Source organism: Stigmatopora nigra, chromosome 23 (genome assembly GCF_051989575.1).
Source record: "Stigmatopora nigra isolate UIUO_SnigA chromosome 23, RoL_Snig_1.1, whole genome shotgun sequence".
In the NCBI taxonomy this organism is placed as follows: Eukaryota; Metazoa; Chordata; class Actinopteri; order Syngnathiformes; family Syngnathidae; genus Stigmatopora; species Stigmatopora nigra.
The window spans coordinates 7781015-7801485 of record NC_135530.1 but is presented as its reverse complement, the minus strand read 5'-3'; the positions used below and the strand labels follow the sequence as shown (position 1 = coordinate 7801485).

At 44.2% G+C, this 20471-nt stretch overlaps 1 protein-coding gene and 1 long non-coding RNA gene across 5 annotated transcripts; one reads left to right on the top strand and one right to left on the bottom strand.

Annotated features, from left to right (window-relative positions):
* The first annotated feature begins 3756 nt into the window (after positions 1-3756).
* Positions 3757-6003, top strand: LOC144181602 (uncharacterized). The gene is made up of 3 exons (XR_013324712.1): positions 3757-4324; positions 4475-4660; positions 4728-6003. It is a non-coding gene; the product is annotated as an uncharacterized LOC144181602 (long non-coding RNA).
* A 1269-nt stretch (positions 6004-7272) lies between these two features.
* LOC144181388 (uncharacterized) lies at positions 7273-20253 on the bottom strand. Of its 4 annotated transcripts, none has more exons than XM_077709809.1 (8): positions 20131-20253; positions 18896-19145; positions 17629-17766; positions 10729-10814; positions 10377-10557; positions 10112-10311; positions 7565-7667; positions 7273-7523 (listed from the first exon to the last, which is right to left on the bottom strand). In XM_077709809.1, exons 1-8 carry the CDS (start codon positions 20206-20208, stop codon positions 7483-7485), a joined length of 1077 nt encoding a protein of 358 aa, XP_077565935.1. In that variant the 5' UTR covers positions 20209-20253; the 3' UTR covers positions 7273-7482. The 4 variants fall into 4 exon arrangements, with proteins under 4 accessions (XP_077565935.1, XP_077565934.1, XP_077565936.1 ...); XM_077709808.1 differs by having other exon boundaries at positions 7273-7501; XM_077709810.1 differs by having other exon boundaries at positions 7273-7501; positions 10112-10275.
* Between the last annotated feature and the right edge of the window lie 218 nt (positions 20254-20471).

The window sequence follows — 20471 nt, the reverse complement described above, 5'->3', positions numbered from 1 at the left end:
ATTGGACACTCTAAAATTGCCCCCAGTCATGGGTCTGAGTGTGCATGGCTGTCCGTCTCCTTGTGCCCTGCGATTGGCTGGCCACCGATACAGGGTGTCCCCCGCCCCTGGCCCATAGTCAGCAGGGATAGGCTCCTGGCCCAAAGTCAGCAGGGATAGGCTCCAGCACCCCCCACAAGTGATAAAGTGGATAAAGCGGTTGAGAAAATGAATGAAAAAATCTATGAATAAAACATCTTCTAAATACCATTAGAATATGCACAAATCGGACTTAAATTGGACCTTATTCTACACATCTGGCCTTCTCACTTCTCATTCTCGATCAAATGATTTATTGAATTTAATGTATTGATTTATTTATTATGGGATAGCACATATGAACATATTTATATTCCTGCTAATGAACATATATATGTAGGATTGTAGTCAAGGGCTAATTTCCATTTATATTCTATTGTGTAGGTTGAAGACAAACGATTACACATACTAGACCAGGGGTGGCCAACCCGCGGCTCGGGAGCCGCATGCGGCTCTTTGGCCGGTTTCATGCGGCTCTTACGTCCATATCAAAGTTTGTATTTGTGTTTTTTTTTTATTTGCGTGACTCCATGCTGACATCGCCCAGAACATTCCAAAAGTGACTGAACTTCACAAGCACAAGTTGGCCACTTTGAAAAGTCAGGCAGAAAAGCAGACACATATTTTGCAAAAATGTACGAAGCACTCAGAGACGGTAACGCTTGCATCGTATCAACTGGCTTGGAACATTGCACGGGCCAAAAAGCCATACAATGAAGGGGAGTTCATTAAAAAATGCCTCGGTGACGTTGTTGAAATCTTGTCTCCTGAAAACGACAAACTAAAACGAATGGTATCAGACGTCCAACTGTCCCGCCACACTGTTGACACAGAATATCAGATATTAACACGTCTATTGAATCACAGTTGCACTCTGACCTACAAGCATGTGAGTATTTTAGTGTCGCATTGGATGAGAGTTGTGACATACAAGACAAGCCTCAGTTAGCAATATTTGCACGGTCTGTGTCAAACGATTGTTTGATCAAAGAAGAACTCCTTGATATTGTGCCATTAAAAGAAAGAACACGTGGCATAGACGTGAAAGAAACAATGATGGCTGCATTTGCGAAAGCAAATCTGCCAATAGCAAAACTAACTGCAATAGCCACGGATGGAGCGCCAGCCATGATCGGATCTGTTAACGGGCTGGTGGGGCTGTGCCAAGCTGACCAAACATTTCCCGGGTTTTGGAATTTCCACTGCATCATCCACAGGGAGCAACTCGTGTCTAAATCATTGAATTTAGACAACGTCATGAAGCCTGTGATGGAAATTGTCAACTACATCCGCACACATGCGCTTAACCACCGGCAATTCAAGAATCTCATCGCTGCACTGGACCAAGGGCTTCCAGGTGACTTGCCGCTGTACTGCACTGTGAGGTGGCTATCAAAAGGCCAGGTACTCTCTCGCTTCTTTGAGCTTTTGGATGCTGTGAAACTGTTCATGGAAGAGAAGGACAAGGACTATCCCGAGCTCTCGGACCTTGAGTGGATTATGGATCTGACTTTTTTGGTTGACATGCTGTGTCACTTGGACAGACTGAACCTGACCTTGCAGGGTAAGTTAAAAATGCTGCCTGACCTGGTTCAAAGTGTGTTTGCGTTTGTAAATAAACTGAAGCTGTTCACGGCGCATATTCAAAAGGGAGATTTAACACATTTCCCCACTCTGCTAAAAGCCACTAGCGCCGCCTTGAATAAGCAAAGAGCCAGATATGCAACACTGGTTGAAAACCTGCACGAAAGCTTTGTGGCCCGGTTCCGTGATCTACAACTGAAAAGGCCACAGATTACGTTTCTCGTCGACCCATTTAATGCTGAGACGGACTGTCTGAAAGCCCCGCTGGTCACAGATGAGGCTGCGGCTGAGTTGGAGATGATCGATCTTTGTGAGGAGGATCAACTGAAACCTGCCTTAAGAGAAGGGACCATTGAGTTCTGGAAAAGTGTGCCAATGGAAAAATACCCTGTCAGGTTTAGAACCATATACATTCAATAATTCGGATCAGAGGTAGCACACGCAGAGTCGGCTTGATGAGATTTTCAAAGACATCAGCTGAGGGAGGGGTCGGGAGGTGCCAGCGCTTGGAGACGAGTCCATCTCCTTGCCTGACCAGTTCCAATCCCTGCCTCCCTCCAACAGTTGAGCTGGTTTTATTAACAAAGGGTCATGTGACCTAGGTACAAACATAAGGCGGGAAGAAGTAGACAAAGAAGTGGGTGTCGTGAAAGATGACACCCCCTTAACTAAAAGGTGTCATGATGGAAGTTTCCACTGGGTCATGCAAAATTCTATTCTAGTTACTACACTATATAAACCAAAAGACATAATAATAAGCATAAAATACATTCATACTTCACATACCCCAATGTTAAACGGGCTGCGCTTAAGATACTGTCAATGTTTGGGTCAACATACGTCTGCGAGTCTGTATTTTCTACCCTAAAACACGTGAAATCAAAGCATCGATCTGTTCTGACTGACACCCATGTGAAAGAATTGCTTCGAGTGGCAACAACGGAATACAAGCCAGATTTGAAGAGGATTGTTCAAGGTAAGGAATGCCAGAAGTCCCACTAAATAACATGCACAGTAAAAGAAAAACGCTATTGTAAATTATTATATTTTTGTTTGTGGACTTGGTTGAACTGAGAGTTTGTCTGTGTGAGACAGTGCACACAATGTTCATTGTTGATAATGACTGGCCAGTGCTGTTAGTACTGTAGGAGTCAATTTATGTCATTACTATGCTGGTGTGTGACAAAAAATCTGGCTGAGCAAAGGTATGTGTGTGATGTGGCTCTTTGCGGTAACACAGTAAAAAATGTGGCTCTTGGTCTCTGACTGGTTGGCCACCCCTGTACTAGACACACAGACACGCACACAACCACACACAGTAGATTTAGACAATTCTCACTTGATTTCACCACTTGTTCTTCTATTTGCACAGTAACGTAAAAAGGGATGTATTTAAAATGTAATTAAAAAAAAGATAGAAGGGCTGTAAAACATGAAAAACATACTAGTGGACAGAGCTACTGCCACTGGCTGCCACGTAAACGGCGCCTTCATGGGGAAAGGGGTAAAAAAAAAAAAAAAGAAGTTTGGATTTTATTTACTACGCGCCATATGATTGCTGCTGCACAGAGAAGACCAGAGGAGTGCACATGCGCGCAGCTTAGATGGAACATTGCACTTGGGGTAAGTCTCTCTTAGTTTTGCACACAGAGACTGAAATTTTTCCCCCATTCTTCCTTGCAAAACAGCTGGAACTCAGTGAGGATGGATGGAGAGCGTTTGTGTCCAGCCGTCTACAGTTATAACTGGTCTTTTGGTCGATGGACCTCCGGTCACGGGAAAATAGTTTCTGTCTGCTTAATATAAATTAATAAATAAAAACTGATGACAGTATTCCCTCGATTATTGCGGTTAATGTAGACCAGACATGGCCGTGATAAACTGAAAACTAAAAAATAGGATCACCCCTATTTAAAATATATATATATATATATATATATATATATATATATATATATATATATATATATATATATATATATATATATATATATATATATATATATATATATATATATATATATATATATATATATATATATATATATATATATATATATATATATATATATATATATATATATATATATATATATATATATATATGTTTTTTTATTTTTTTTACTTCAATGCTGAGTTCTAGAAGCAAGCGGAGGGAAGAGGAGTGGCTTCCACTTGCTTGTTTCAGCATGGTTTTTCATATTTTTAGAAACTAACAAAAAAAAATCATAAAAGAAATATTATATGAATAATAATAAAAAAAATTGTGAAGAAGTGAATTCATAAGTGAAGAATTTCGAGAGTTCAATAGGGAGTGTACAACTAAATATTCATCCGATCATCTACTGTTTTCCTAACACAGTAATACGTAATTTCGTCATACGCTGCTGAGGGTATGATGACTACTAGGCTTTTTGTCAAGTCAATGATGACGACGATGCCTATGTCTGATTTTCATTTTTTTTCATTTTCAGAAATATTCTATGAAAACAGCTAATCAACAATGTGTACATTTTTCAGTCAAAATGGTGGAGAATGAAAGCTCCTTTGGCCACAGCGGCATGCTCAACGTACAGGAAGGAACAACGCAATTGCTGTCGATGAGTCCAACGAGGGAAATCCGACTGCAGTCAACATGTTGGAAGAACAATTGACAACTGAGGCAATTTCTTCAATCTAATTGAACTATCAGAAGGATGAAAAAAATGAAATATTTGGCCATCTGGCATCAAGTTGGAGTCAATCCTTTATTAGTTGTCAAATTGTGATTTTAAGCAACTAACCATATTTGCTTCGTTGCTGTCGTCTTCAGACCCAGAAGACTGGTGACGCAAGGCCAAATGATGCCACGCCTACAAGGCTGCCCTTCTCCAATGCTTCCATGGTTCAGTTTGCCATCAACAGTACTAAGGATGGCCTAATGACATTCTCAGAGATCTATGAGTGGCTCCAGTATCACTTTCACTTCTTCAGGGACAGAAATAAGCGCAGACAGAAGGTGGCTACCACCTCTTCACATTCCATTACGATAAATACAATCAGTGATATTTTTTTGTTTGTGGCAGAAGTCCATCTATCGCAGTCTTCAAGGGCAAAATGTTCCTGTGAGAAAAGATGCCCAACGGGAAGGGTTCATACTGGGCCATTCGACCCGAGGCCAATCAAGGGCTCACACTGGATACGGTGTACACGGTCTGACGCACACTTTTCAATACTAAACACAACCTCGGTTTAATGTTGGTCTTTTTTTAAGAGGAAAAAAACTGTTCCTTTGCAGCCTGGATGTAAGCCGGTGCCATCCCAATTTGTTCATCATCAAGTAAGATACGCAAGCGAGAGAAAGCATCAAGTCAAAATGTTTTCGTTATTTTAGTCAGGTCAAAAAAGGACAAACTACTGCTGTTCAGCTGGTGTAAATCAAACCACTCGCAAACGTATGCAACATTTATTTCAAAACTAAAGACATGAACAGATCATCAGTTAATATCGCAAACAAGACATTTACTTACTTTAATACAAATAACTATTAGTCATTTACTAGTTACATTATATATATTTTTTCCTTTCTTAGTTATCGTGAAGGTATGTTATGTTGCCCAGAAGGTTACTTCCAATTTTTGGGTTTTGGAAAGCACTGTAGCTTGTTTGGCAATCAGCAATTTATGACAAATTGTGTGAGAAGCACATGATCTCATTATTACCCATTGGATTTTACAAATGCACTGATGTTCCTATTCTTTGTTTTATGAGAATTGACCAATAAATGAGTCCTAGTAGCAAGCGGAGGACAGGGGAGTGGCTTCCGCTTTGGAGTTTCAGTGTGGATTCTCACATTTTTTTTTAATTAAAATAGCTGTGATATTCGAGGGATTACTGTAAATCGACTTTAATCCAGATATGTATATATTTATGTTGTACAAATGTAGAAATGAAGGGATACCTGGACACCAAGTACATGGCCAAAAGGAGCTTTGTCATGTGGTGTTGGGGGTTACTTGAATGACTTACCCAAGTTGTTTTGCCAACGCAAAATTTCCTGACGCCCGAGAAAGCAACGATGACTTTAGGGCTCCTCTTGATTGAAGTGTGACACACTCAGTGTTACCGAAAAGTGGGCACCCTTTCCAGATTTACCTATTTGTGGGAAACATCACAGTAGGCTTTGTCTCTTCCATGTTTTTCTGTTCCGTGATTCTAAAGGTTGTCCCATTTGTTTGCTGACCGAGTAAATATTAATGACTGTTCATTTGGTTTTGGAAATGTCATGTTTTGTATTCAATATTGTGCCACTTTCAATGTTTGGAATAACGGGTTGTCCAATAAAGCAGGTTGTTGTGTGAACCGTGAATTTAGTTTGCAACCCAGAAACACTCTCACCCTTGCGCCCACACCAACTTGCATAATGATAATCATCAAAGCCTTCAATTCAATTAACCAGGCAGCCCCACGTGGATTGAGTGGTTAGCACTGGGGTCCTGGGTTCAAATCCAAGTCACGTCCACCTATGTGGAGTTTGCGTGTTCTCCCTGGGCCTGCGTGGGTTTCCTCTGGGTAGTACGGTTTCCTCCCACATTCCAAAAACATGCACGGTAGGCTGATTGGACAGTCTCAATTGCCCCAAAGTATAAGTGTGAGCGTGCATGGTTGTTTGTATCCTCGTGCCCAATCCTCTCGAAGGGGATCGGACAATATTCCACTCTGGACTCGTTCGAAGTGAGAGGGGCCGAGCAGGTGTGGGCACACTCATTTCCCCCGGCTCGGTAGCTGTGTGTTGGGGTTTATTTTTATATATATATAAATTTATATAAAAATAAATTGGATGAGGGGGTGGCATCCCTCCGTCTTTGGGTGGGAGGACGTACCTGACTGTTGTTTGTGCTTATGGCATCCTCTTATCTCTGAAATGGAAGTCACTGAGGCTGCCATATGTCACTGATTGTGTCCATGACTTTTATGGACAGAATATCTAGGCCACAGGTCTCAAAGTGGTGGCCCGGGGGCCAAATCTGGCCCGCCGAATCATTTTGAGTGGCCCGGGAAAGTAAATCATGAGTGCAGACTTTCTGTTTTAGGATCAAATTCAAATGAAGAGTATAGATGTATAATACATTTCCTGATTTTCCCCGTTTTTAAATCGGTAATTGCTTTTTTTCTTTAATCCATATTTTCTTTCTTTTTCGTTCAAGATTTTTGTAAAATCTAAAAATATATTAACTGAATATTCAGGGCCTTTAATCAAGTTCATTTAATCCATTTATAAAAAAAATTTAAAGATATCTAAAATGGTCTGGTCCACATGAAATCGAGTTGACGTTAAAAACCGGCCCACGAACCCACCCTTTATCTCGACGCACACGTGGCGTTGAGGGGGTCCTGTTGGGTGGCCTCGGTATTGCATCCCTGCTTTTTGCAGATGATGTGGTTCTGTTGGCTCCATCAGGCCGTGATCTCCGACTCTCGCTGAAACAATTCGCAATCGAGTGAGAAGCGGTTCGGGATGGGAATCAACCCCTCTAAATTTGAGACCTCAATCTGGGCTTCCGTGCTAAAGATGCTAACCCATTGACCTGACTTTGGATAAAGCGGAAGACGAGATTATACATGCAAAGATGATTTTGTCAAATTTGACTTTTATTTAATAAAATACTATGATATGAAACATTAAGCATAGAACAGTGAGTTCAACACAACTTCACTTTCCTTCAGGCCATAAAAAAGGGCTACTAAATAAAATTTAGCCAGTAAGAACAGGGAGGCCGAGGCTGGGCTAGATCATCTCAGAACTCGAACAGTCAACCAAGAGACGTGATGTGGAGCCAATCACGCGCGAAGGCTGGGTCTGGGGTGGGGAAGCACAAAGACTAATTGGATTGACCGCACTGATAGGCGTATGCATGCTTACCAAGACTCCACAATGCGGTGAGCGCAGCCATATTTTTGGCATCATCCAGCCATCCACATAAGAAGGCAGGCAAAATTCTGTTGGATGTTTGCGGCATCACCACCTACTCGCAAACACAAACAAACAGAGACACACAAAGGTCAATTACGGTAACCAATACCTAAAAAGCACCCAATAAATAATCAACTGATGTTGTAATAATTTATCCAAAGTTGTTTTAACCTTATTTTTTTGACTTTTCCCCAAATATTACGCAAAAAGCAGTGGCGGTCCGTGCATTTTCTTGTAGCTCCTTCAACGAACCAATCCAACCCTCAAAAACGAATATATGGCTATAAAACTTCTACTGCAGCTACAGCTGCGACACAAAAATCATCAATAATGACGTCATACAAATGAAATGATATTTAAGAATTTAGCCATATTTTACTCACCAAAAATAAATTTTTAACTGTACACAATATCCATCCTTTTAATAATCGACTTTTAATCAGACATAGGCATTGTCATCATCATTGACTTGACAAAAAGCCTAGTAGTCATCATACCCTCAGCTGCGTATGACGAAATTGTATAGTGCTTCTCCACAGGTCCGCCATCTCAGGCAAGACCCCTTAACTGACATATTCAGACTTATTAGCGCTCCGCCCCGATTGAAACATCGCATCACCTCTTGTTGCCTCACCGATGCTAACAAGAATAAAATGTATCACTTATCTCTCACTGTCTTCTTACTTACCCTCCCTCAGTTCGCCTGTAGAAGGCAGATCCACGCCAAAAATTGTGGGTAATGGATCGGGCGTTTGTCAAAAAGATACTAGGAAGCGGGGCTCGGAGTGGTTGTTGTCGTAGCCCAACCGCAATGGCCGCCCGACATCCGCTCCCCTGCCTGCTTTCTCTTCGCCGTCTACGGCGTACTTTGGGTGGGTTGGATATCCTCGGAGATCCCGGAAGTCTCCGGATGTTCTTGGGGATAACGAAGGTCAGTCCGTAGTAAGTTGTGAAATTGGGTGTCTTGCCTTTCAACGAACGAACTGGAGAGCAATGAGCCGCTGCGCCCGGGCGCGCTGCCATCTTGAACTCTCTTTCAATCCTCCTTTCTTTCCTCCTATTCCATTGCCAACGAAGCTAATGCCCTGACGGCCCACCACTGGCAAAAAGTAATGTGCTCACAGAGATTGACGTCACCAACAGTTGAAACCAAAAAAATTCCGGCTCACGTACCGTAGACAGGAAAATGACTTAAATCTTGTAATATTACGACTTTTCCCCTCCAATATTAATTAATTAACCACCCAAAATGACTGTCAGGGACACGCTTAGCATTCAACAAGGTCGAACACAAGTAAGCACACCAAGATAGATGAGTGAGATTTTGACGCTTCTGCAGAAACGGGAGCACCGAGAGAAAACAGACAGTTACATGGATGAAGGCTGTGACACGGATGAAGGTTGTGACACATATTGAAACATTCTGTTAGGTTTATCATTATTATAAATTTGCTTGAAATATAATCATTATATATGTATATGTGCTTCCAATGAAAAACGCTTTGCCTTATTTTGGATATTAAACATTACATATATGAACGCTTTGCCTTTTTTGGATATTAAACATTACATACGTGAACGCTTTGCTTATTTCGTATATTAAACATTACATCCATGAACGCTTTGCTTATTAGGAATGTTAGGTTCATCATTATTATAAATGTGACATTAATTTCAAGACATTTTAATAAATCTCTTGCAAAAGAAGTGCACGCTCCAAAGTTAACCAAAATACCTTTGGAGGTCACTTCTCCTTCACATCTGTATTTCTCGAGACTATGATTCACAGTAAGAGAACGGTAAATTGTTTTGGGAAGCATCGGCTCCTTAAGACGTTTAACAAAAAGCTCTTGGGAACTGTGGATTTGTTTTGGGAGTCGTGGCTTCTCAAGATGGTCCGCATCAATTCTCTCTTGGCTTCCCAAGAGACAGACCTACAATAGTTTTGAGAACTGAGGCAAATTGTTATGAGACTCTAAATAATGTTTAGACTTTAGACTGTGATGCATGTTGTTTTTATCTTAAATGAATATATTAGCAAAAGAGACATCTTCAGAATCCTCTGACCGGAGGCGCGTGTGGATGGATTCTCTTCTTGCAAGAATAAAAGGATATGATTTTAGATGCCTCCTTTATTGAAAGGTGAGTTTGGGAATACTTATTGGTGAACCTATCACATCCTTTTTGTTTAATATTCAAAAAGGTTATTTACTCAAGGTAATTTCACAATCACGAAAATAGCCGTTTTGTGCTCACAGACTTAACGTTGACAAAAGTTGAAGCCGATTTCATATTTCAATTTTAACCTTGCAATAGTTCGATTTTGATATCATAATATTGACATTTCCAACTCTTGGATTATTACGATGTATGACTTCTTGTAATTTCCCGCTGCACACTGATTGGGAAATACTATGTGAGTCCATAGTGCTTGTATGCCCCTGTGAGGATAACGGTCTCGCAAGATGAACGGATGAATTTAATCAAAGTGGTTACCTCGTAGACTAGCCACAGGTTCCCCCGCGGATCCAGCAAAGAGTAAAGGTTGTATTGTGGGGGTGGTAAGTTGTGCAGACCACAGTACAACTCCAGCAGGCTGACTGCAGAAGTGATCTGATCACGCTGGAGTTGCGGCAGGCCGGTGTAGGAGATGGTCATTCCTGGAAAGAGCGGGGTCACAGGCCGGTTGCCGTATGCTGTACAGAAATAGAACTACGCTCAAACAAAAAGTACTGAAGAGATAGTTTGTCGGATTGTTCACCTGGGCCTGAAATAGGACGAAAACTCCACTGGGTAGTAGGTGGATTGGTGGAATCCACACCTTCGGTGATGTGCCCGCCAATTGTAGTGCCATAAATGCCCCCCACCGCACCTGCTTCGATGGGCTCCATCTCCCGCTGCAGTGTTTCCGCTGTTGAGCTTGGCGGTCGGTTGTAAAGTGCCTGAAAAGCCCATTCGACTTTCACGATAAAAGAATTTTGCTGCATCCGCTTCTTTTTAGCACGACGTTTCTAATGTTGACAACACTTTTTTGTCTCTGATAATCATGGAATTTATACACGTTCTTCATTCTTTCTGAATAGAGCTTTCTATTCCAACAAGATTGAACTTACTTGGCCAACGTCGGCTGGTGGAATTTGAACCTCTTTTCTGTCTTTGGGTTTGTTCCAGTTCTTTGTCTGGCCCAACAGCCTCATTCCTGTAATGCAAAGACAACAGTCAGAAACCTCACAAGTACTACATCTTCATTCTTAGCTCTCCAACTACGACGGACTATCTCAGCTGACTTGGGGCCAGAGGGCCTGGATTGGTCGCCAGTCAATCACAGGGCACAAGGAGACAAACGACCATTCACGCTCACCCTCATACCTAGGGGCAATTTAGAGCGTCCAATCAGCCTATCTTGGAAACCCAAATACCAGAGGAAAACCCACGCAGACCCGGTGAGAACATGCAAACTCCACACAGATGGACAGACCTGAATTTGAACCCAAATCCCCCATCGTGAGGCCGACACGCTAACGCAGGGGTGGGCAAACTTTTTGATTGGCGGGCCAAACATTTGACAAAGGGGCGGGACATGGAGCAGATGGGCGGATTCCTCATTGGAGGAAACAAAATACACGTCTCGGGATATTGTTACGATCGCCGCCGCGTAGTGCGAGGCGATCGGAGGGGAAGTTGAACCCAGATGCAGAGTCGCCGAAGGAATGGAAAGGTGAGGCAGATCTGTAGCTCTTGTTGTTGAGTCACTACGAGCGCCTGAGGATTACCCTCAGACAGCGCTAGAGCTGCCACTGGAACGCGGATTAGTTCATCCGGGGGGTAGTCGGAGGTGAGGGGCAGTCAAATATCTCCGGCTGGATGAAAAACGTAGGGTGCCACGTTCCTTGTTGGCAGCTCTGAGTGGTATTTGTTGGAATTCGCAGGCCGCGGCGAGCGGCCTCTCAGGAGACACCACGTGAAGGTTTCCAACTTTGTCTCCCTGTAGCTCTTGTAGGTTGATTTAATAAACGGGGTAACATAACTTAAACAACTTGGCTTGTCCACTCATTACAAACGAAAGTACATGCGGCGTGGCGTCAAATGGAAACAGCAATTACTACCAGGATTAACAGGAAACGAAACCAGAACTTAACCAGTACTACACCAGACGATCCAACGGCGTCCACAGAAAATCACAATGCTTAAATACCAAAAATAATCTAATCACGTAATTAGTCACAGCTGTTAATTATCGTGACGTCATGTCAGGAGAGGCAATCCAGCGACTCCTGACAGTACACCCCCTCTAAGGGACGGATTCTAGACGTCCCAAAGTCAATTACAACATGAGAAACGGGAACAAGCAGGGAGGGTGGGTGGGAGATCTAGAATTGTCCGGTGGTCTTCCACACCAACCCAAGAACAGACGGAGAGGTCGCTCCGGCGGGCGTCCGCGCCAGCCAGAAACGAGACAAGTCAGTGGCAGGTCTGGCGGGCGTCCGTGCCGGTCAGAAACAAGACGGGGCAGTGGCAAGTCTGGCGGGCGTCCGTGCCGGTCAGAAACAAGACGGGGCAGTGGCAAGTCTGGCGGGCGTCCGTGCCGGTCAGAAACAAGACGAGGCTGTGGTCGATCCGGTGGGCGTCCGCGCCGGCCAGAAACTAGACGAGTCAGTGGCAGGTCTGGCGGGCGTCCGCGCCGGCCAGAAACGAAACGAGGCTGAGGTCGATCCGGCGGGCGTCCGCGCCGGCCAGTCACGAGACGAGGCGGTGGTCGATCCGGCGGGCGTCCGCGCCGGCCAGAAACAAGACGAGGTTGTGGTCGGTCCGGCGGGCGTCCGCGCCGGCCAGAAACGAGACGAGGCAGTGGTCGATCCGGCAGGCGTCCGCGCCGGCCAGAAACGAGACGAGGCAGTGGTCGGTCCGGCGGGCGTCCGCGTCGGCCAGAAACGAGACGAGGCTGAGGTCGATCCGGCGGGCGTCCGCGCCGGCCAAAAACGAGACGAGGCAGTGGTCGGTCCGGCAGGCATCCCAGCTGGTCCCTTAAGTCTTTGCCAAACTGCCTGCCTTCAGGAAATATTAGAAGTTTAGTACGGTCGGGCACCTTACCCTGTTTGCTCGGGGGGTGGACAGCCCTCTTCTCCCAGGAACCCGGATAATTGCTTCTCTGGACGTCGCCGGCTTCTTCCTCCTGGCGCACCGGCGAATTGGCACTCTCGACATCGCCAGCCCCTTCCTCCAGGGACTCCGGCGAATTGCCTCTCTCGTCGCCAGTCCCATCTGCCAGGGACTCCGGCGCATTGCCACTCTCGACGTCACCGGCTTCCTCCTCCAGGGGCACCAGCGAATTACCACTCTTGACGTCACCGGCCCCATCCTCCAGGGGCAACGGCAAATTGGCACTCTCGACGTCGCCAGCCCCTTCATCCAGGGACTCCGGCGAATTGCCTCTCTCGACGTCACCGGCTTCTTCCTCCAGGGGCACCGGCGAATTGGCACTCTCGACGTCGCCAGCCCCTTCCTCCAGGGGCACCGGCGAATTGGCACTCTCGACATCGCCAGCCCCTTCCTCCAGGGACTCCGGCGAATTGCCTCTCTCGATGTCGCCAGTCCCATCTTCCAGGGACTCCGGCGAAATACCACTCTCGACGTCGCCGGCCCCGTCTTCATCGAGCGCCGGAGCATCGTCGCCACTTCTGGGCGGGCAGGCGCTGGACGGGCAGGCGCTTGGGAGAGCGGTGCTTGGGAGAGCGGTGCTTGGGAGAGCGGTGCTTGGGAGAGCGGTGCTAGGGAGAGCGGTGCTAGGGAGAGCGGTGCTAGGGAGAGCGGTGCTTGGGAGAGCGGTGCTTGGGAGAGCGGTGCTTGGGAGAGCGGTGCTTGGGACTGCGGTGCTAGAATGGCCGTCCGTCACCAGAAACCTGATCCGTGGCTTCGGTACGGGTGCGACCGGCGACCCCAAAGGCAACGGGAGTAATTTGCGTGGCCTTGGCACAGGAGCTTGGGGCACTTGAAACGGCGCGCTGGGCCGAGTAACTTCGGCCACTTGGACAGGCGTGGTCGGCCGAGTGACTTCGGGCACTTGGACAGGCGTGGTCGGCCGAGTGACTTCGGGCACTTGGAACGGGGAGGGCTGCATAGTCCTTAGGAGCTGCTGGTACAGCGGGGTCGGCCGAGTAACTTCGGGCACTTGGAAAAGCGTGGTCGGCCGAGTGACTTCGGGCACTTGGAACGGGGAGGGCTGCATAGTCCTTAGGAGCTGCTGGTACAGCGGGGTCGGCCGAGTAACTTCGGGCACTTGGAAAGGCGTGGTCGGCCGAGTAACTTCGGGCACTTGGAAAGGCGTGGTCGGCCGAGTAACTTCGGGCACTTGGAAAGGAGCTTGGAGGAACGTGGTCGGAAAAGGAGCTTGGAGGGACGTGGTCGGAAAAGGAGCTTGGAGGGACGTGGTCGGAAAAGGAGCTTGGAGGGACGTGGTGGAAAAGGAGCTTGGAGGGACGTGGGCGGAAAAGGAGCTTGGAAGGACGTGGGCGGGCGCGTAACTTGGACAGTGGTTAGTGTGTCCAGGCATTGCTTTCGCTTCGCTCTACGGCGTGGCGCTCGGCGCCTCCTCTGGGAGGACTGCACAGCACCCCCGCCACCACGCCGCGCCCCACAATTGGTGGCCAGCCCACTCTGCAATTGCTGGTCGGGGTATTTGTAATAGGAATTATCGGGGGAACAATCGGGATAATCCTCCTCCAGTGGAAGGTCTCGGGGTCCGAATTGGTCAAAGAATTCATCATCGGATTCCGAAACGCCAGCGAAAAAATCAATTTCCTCAATGATGTCCTCCTCACCAGACTCTTCAGGCTCCCTCCATGGTGAATCAATTCCTCTGGGCATAGGTATAAGATAACTTGGGCGCTCTCTGGTGGTTGTACGCACCTGGGCATCATGATGAAACGGTAAAGGTTTCCCAGGGCGACGTGCATAGCAGTGGTGGGGCGTATGAGTACGCTGCGGCTCTAACTTTTCTACCAGTTGTGGCTCATCTCTACTAATGATGTGCCTGAGAGCCCCGCACCACGGTGTGTCCATTACAAAATTCCTAAACGATTCTGAGGGGTTTCTTATACATTCCAAGCAGTCCGGTGTCTTCGAGGTGGATGGTTTGCGTCGCCGAGTGCGTCGGCGCGAGCGTGGGTGGCGCTCCGCTGGGTCCATATTGGTTGGATCGTGCTGTTACGATCGCCGCCGCGTAGTGCGAGGCGATCGGAGGGGAAGTTGAACCCAGATGCAGAGTCGCCGAAGGAATGGAAAGGTGAGGCAGATCTGTAGCTCTTGTAGGTTGATTTAATAAACGGGGTAACATAACTTAAACAACTTGGCTTGTCCACTCATTACAAACGAAAGTACATGCGGCGTGGCGTCAAATGGAAACAGCAATTACTACCAGGATTAACAGGAAACGAAACCAGAACTTAACCAGTACTACACCAGACGATCCAACGGCGTCCACAGAAAATCACAATGCTTAAATACCAAAAATAATCTAATCACGTAATTAGTCACAGCTGTTAATTATCGTGACGTCATGTCAGGAGAGGCAATCCAGCGACTCCTGACAGATATGGAGAAAACGTGTGCTTTCATTTCAAATGAAAATGAAGAAAAGACCATTTTCCGGCGACTACAAGTTGCCTCACCGATGCCAACAAGAATAAGATCCATCTTATTCTTGTTGGCATCGGTGAGGCAACTTGTAGTCGCCGGAAAATGGCGCTCAAGGCGGAGAGCTAACAAGTATGAATATGTCATAAATAAATGTCATAAATGTGTCTGGCCTGGGAAGACGAACTTGTGGAGAAGCACTATACAATTTCGTCATACGCTGCTGAGGGTATGATGACTACTAGGCTTTTTGTCAAGTCAATGATGACGACAATGCCTATGTCTGATTTTCATTTTTCAAAAGCATTACAAACAAATATCTGCCTTTGGAATGAGATTTGAACCTCAATGAAAATGAAATGAATGAAATGTGCCCTTTTTAATTGCTAACCATTTCTATTTTAAAGCACAGAATGTTCTGTTTATGCCTCAGGATATCCCCATCACCGTCTTTTTTCTTCTTCAAAAACGGTGCTTCTTCTATTCATTTTGTTCTCAAAAGACAACAATGAACAGTGCAAGGATGAAACAGTGGCAGCAAGTCAATCTGTGGAGCGGAATTATGATTTTTTTTGAAGACACTGTTTTTGAAGACACTTAGAATTTTAATGGGAACAGTGTTGTTGCTCTCTTTTTTAAGCAGTGCATCAAAAACTATGCGACTCTTCAATGGCAGTTTGACGGTGAAATAAACTTTAAATTAGCTGCCAACTTTCCAATCTATTGCTGACAGCTTGCTTGCATAGTTAGTTAGCATGCTTTGTGGAAAAGTGACGGCTAGTATTATACTCTTTAAAAAACGCCAGTTTCTTGGCATACAATAATACCTCCACGTACGAGCATTTTGAGATACAAATAAAATTTCGAGTGTCTCTGCATCGTGATCCAGGTTCATTTAAATTTGTTGATGTTACGTTACGATGGCGTTGCCGTGCAAAAAATAAGTTTAATATAACCTTACACTAAACTTAAATCTAATTTTGTTTCAAATTTTGATGCCTTTCTTACTCTTGGGCACTATTTGCCCCGCCTCCACCCTGACTTTCAGATCCAACCTATCGATGGTTGTTTGCTTTTGTATTCCCTTCAGAATATTCCCCAAATGAAGCACACAAATGTCCTCACAATAGGATAACGCACAACTCCTTGCCAACGAGAATGAGTACACTCCTCTCGTATTATCGAGCAAGCTCCTCCGCCATTCTGCACTGACCAACGGGGGGAAAAATACCACTGAAAAAATGCTACGCTCGGCCCAGTGCCCGTAGAGACATTACACGAGGAAGTTGCGGAGAGAAAGAGAGTGGCCATGATGTTCTTATGAGCAGCCTCTCGCGCCCGCTGTCTGCTCGTAGATCAAAATTGGTCTCGTATCTCAAGGTAAATATTTTCCCAAAATTTGACTCGTATCTCGAATTGCTCGTATGTTGGGCCACTCGTATGTCGAGGTACCACCGTATCCTGTTTTTGGGTTTTTTTTAAAAATAAATTTAAAAAAATATATATAAATATAGTATATAAAAATTCATGTTATAAAAATCCATGCTGAAACTTGCAAGTGGAAGACACTCCCCTGTCCTAGACTTGCTACTAGAACTCAGCACTGAAGTAAGAAAAAAAAATGTAAAACATTTTTATTTATTTATTTATTTTTTTAAATAGGGGTGACCTTACTTCGCGGTTTTTCGTTTATCGCAGCCATGTCTGGTCTACATTAACCGCAATAATCGAGGGAATACTGTTTTTATTTATTTGTTTATATTAATCAGAGAGAAACTAGTATCACCGTGAGTAAAGTATTTAAAGTATTTTCATTTTTTTTCATTTATAGATTATACTTAGATATTAATACATTACAGTGCTTTCATATGCTTATAACTGTAGGCAGCCGGTCACACAACGCTCTCCATCTATCCTCACTGACTCCCAGCTGTTTTGCAAGGAAAAATGGGGAAGAATTTCAGTCTCTCAGTTTGCAAAACTGATAGAGACATACCCCAAGCGCTACAAAGTATTAATACAAATACGAATGCGAATAATATTGCATGCCCAACTTTTCTTTTTTTTTGTTAAAACACATTAAAATTGTCGTTCGACGACACAATCCTGTCCCACTTGTTAAGTTTTCACCCCAAAAAAATCATTTTAGCATACGTTTGAATCCTAAAATGTGGCGAAAGATTGAAAAGATCAAAGGGGCCCAAATACTTTGGCAAGGCTCTGGAATAATGCAAACGCTTTCTCGCCAGCGTGGCTTTTCACATGCCGTTTCAGAGAAGACTTACCGACAAAGTTTTTTTCCAAACTTAAAGCATTTGCAGTGTGTTTTGTTTCATATTCATCATCAATGTAAGTCAAGTGTGACAAGTCGTTCTCGCTACCTGAAAATGAAGCGTTGAGGTCGTTCACTGGGACGCTGTCCAGAGGTTGCGCCTCGCTAGTAAGCTCCATAGTGACTTCCCTCGGACCATCTGTAGAATCCGGCTGCTGTGACCCAGAATCAAGACATTTTCTGGCATCTGTATTAAAACAAAAAGACCAATTACATATTCCGTAAAATACAAGAGGAAAATCACTGTGTCGTTTGGCTTCCTGCCATGGGCACGGCCATTTTGTGACACATTTCCGACTTCTGTGCAAGTGTAGTTTTTCTTAAGGGCACCGCATATTATTGCAACGAATATTAGTTGTTGATATTTACACAGCCCAGTGCGCCTCAATCTTGATCCGTTTGGGATTTGGTCTTTTCAACGTCTTTGTACCGGGACACATAAAATAGTTCACTATATCTGTGTTTGGTATTACGTTATAACAGTCTATCTAAATCAAATGTACACAATAGTACTCTGCCTAATACAGTAATACCGTGACATACAAGTGCCCCAACATACAAGAAAATTGAAGATACGAGCAAAATTCTGGGCAAATATTTGCCTTGAGATCCGAGCAAAATTCTGAGAAAATATTTGCCTTGAGATGCGAGCAAAATTCTGAGAAAATATTTCCCTTTAGATAAGATCAAAATTTGGCGCAAATATTTGCCTTGAGATACGAGCAAAATTCTGAGCAAATATTTGCCTTGAGATAAGATCCAAATTCTGAGAAAATATTTCCCTTGAGATGCGAGCAAAATTCTGAGAAAATATTTGCCTTGAGATACGAGCATACGAGACAGCCAAGTGGCCGAGACTTGGGAGGCTGATTATGATAACAGCGCACTGTCTGTCTCACGTAAAGATATTTACGAGCACAGGTTGCATTTTTTTACAGGATAGCCTCACCGAGTCGACAATCAGCGAAAAAGCCAGTTGAATTAACACGTTTGCATCGGTTATAGCGCAAGAAGGTTTAAATTTAGCGTAATGTAACATTAAAAATATTTTTTAAGTGTGTATATTGTAATCTATGTTCTATTTAAAGTTCATGTTATTTTAAGAGCGCGTCTTTCAAGTCTCTCTCTCGTCCGCGCCGTCATTCCGTACAGAGTAAAGTTACAGTTTAGTATTGAAGGTCATGATCACTAGATAGGTAAGTATTTGTTACTTTGTGAGTAGGTGGTGAATTAGAACCAATAATATCTTAGCCACTTGGACAAAGGGGATGAAAGACAACACATTGAATACACATTGTCATTCTTCAAGGGCTCACCAGTCAAGTTGATGATGTTTGCCTTCTCCTCACCGACGCCGAGAGGGCCTTCCTCCTCCTCCTCCTTTTTGAATGTTGTAAATGGGTGCTGCTCCTCAACTTGGATGAGATGCTCCTTCTGCTCCTCTTTTATCTGTACGGACCCTTCATCGGTCACCTTAATGTCTTCAGCCTCCGTCTTGATGTGAGACAAATCTTCTTTCTCGGGCTTCTTGGGACAAGGTGCATAGCGGATGCCTGAAAGATAAGACTACAAACACGCATGTGCTGAATTTGATATCTTCATTTGCAAAGTTGTGTCCCTAACCCAAACTCAATTACTGCTGAAGAAATAGGAGGTCTTCAGACCGCCTAAAATAGTCAAATAATTGCTCACTTTAAAAAAAATGACACAAATTCTGTGGAACATTTGATTAAAAGGAGCTCCCATATTCATTCATTCATTTTCTCAACCGCTTATCCCCACAAAGGTCACTGGAGCCTATTTCAGCTGACTTTGGGCACGAGGCGGGGAACAACCTGAATTGGTGTACGTGAGAAATTGTAAAGTTGAAAAATTTTAAGAAAATACAGTCTTTGTTTTGTAGCACCAATTAGCCAGTTTCTTCAGATATAGTTTTGTTCATAATATGCAGTATATTACTATTTAATGCTAACCTACTTTTTCCATCAATGTTTTCATTGGCATTAGGCAGGTTCAAATGTTGAAGACGTTTAAACTAAACTGTGCTCTTTGACTTCGTGGGGGCACAAATATAAATTAGGCCACAAAAGTTAGCTAAAATGCATGGAGACGAGATTAGTTTAGCAATGGGAGTGGCTAAAAGCCTGAATTGCCTGGCATCGCGCACCCGCCTTATTACAGTTCATAACCAAACTACTCTTCAAATACCCATATTGGAATACTCCAACAACAATAAAAAGGATAATGCATGCAAATCAAGCTATGTAATAGCGAAAACCTGACGCTAATGAGGCGCGTTCGCTGGATACCAAAAACGCGAAAATCACGCAAATCCCATCGAACTTGATTAAAAATCGAGCCAATTTGGCTAAAAGCACCTTAAAAGTCGCTCGGAGTGTGATGAAAGTGTAGTAGAAATTGAAAGTGACAATTTGAGGCACATGAGCTCTTTACCAAAACGCAGAAAAGTCCCAAGCCAGGGCGGAAAAAAACATAGCGGCGTTATAGATGAGATTCAAGTGGTGAATTAAAACAATACGTCATTACGAACCGGTGCTTTTGCGTAGCGCCGTTCAACTATTTTATGGTGTTTCCTCAGCTTCGCCATGCACAGTGCGTGTTTCCCCATCTTTTCAAAATGCTAATCAAGGTTCGAGCAAGCGCAGTCGTAATGACAAAGGGGGCGGGGCCAGCAGGTCACTCCGTATCCGGAGAGAAATATAAAAAAAAACGATGTTATACTTTTTAAATGTTAAATGTAAAAAGTATATGGCGTGGCTAAATATACAAAACCATGACTTCTTTTGCTCAAATTGTTTTTTTAAAACCTTGATTTACAAAAGTGAAATACTACATGTTAAAGGGACCATTCATTGATGAAGGAATTTCAAC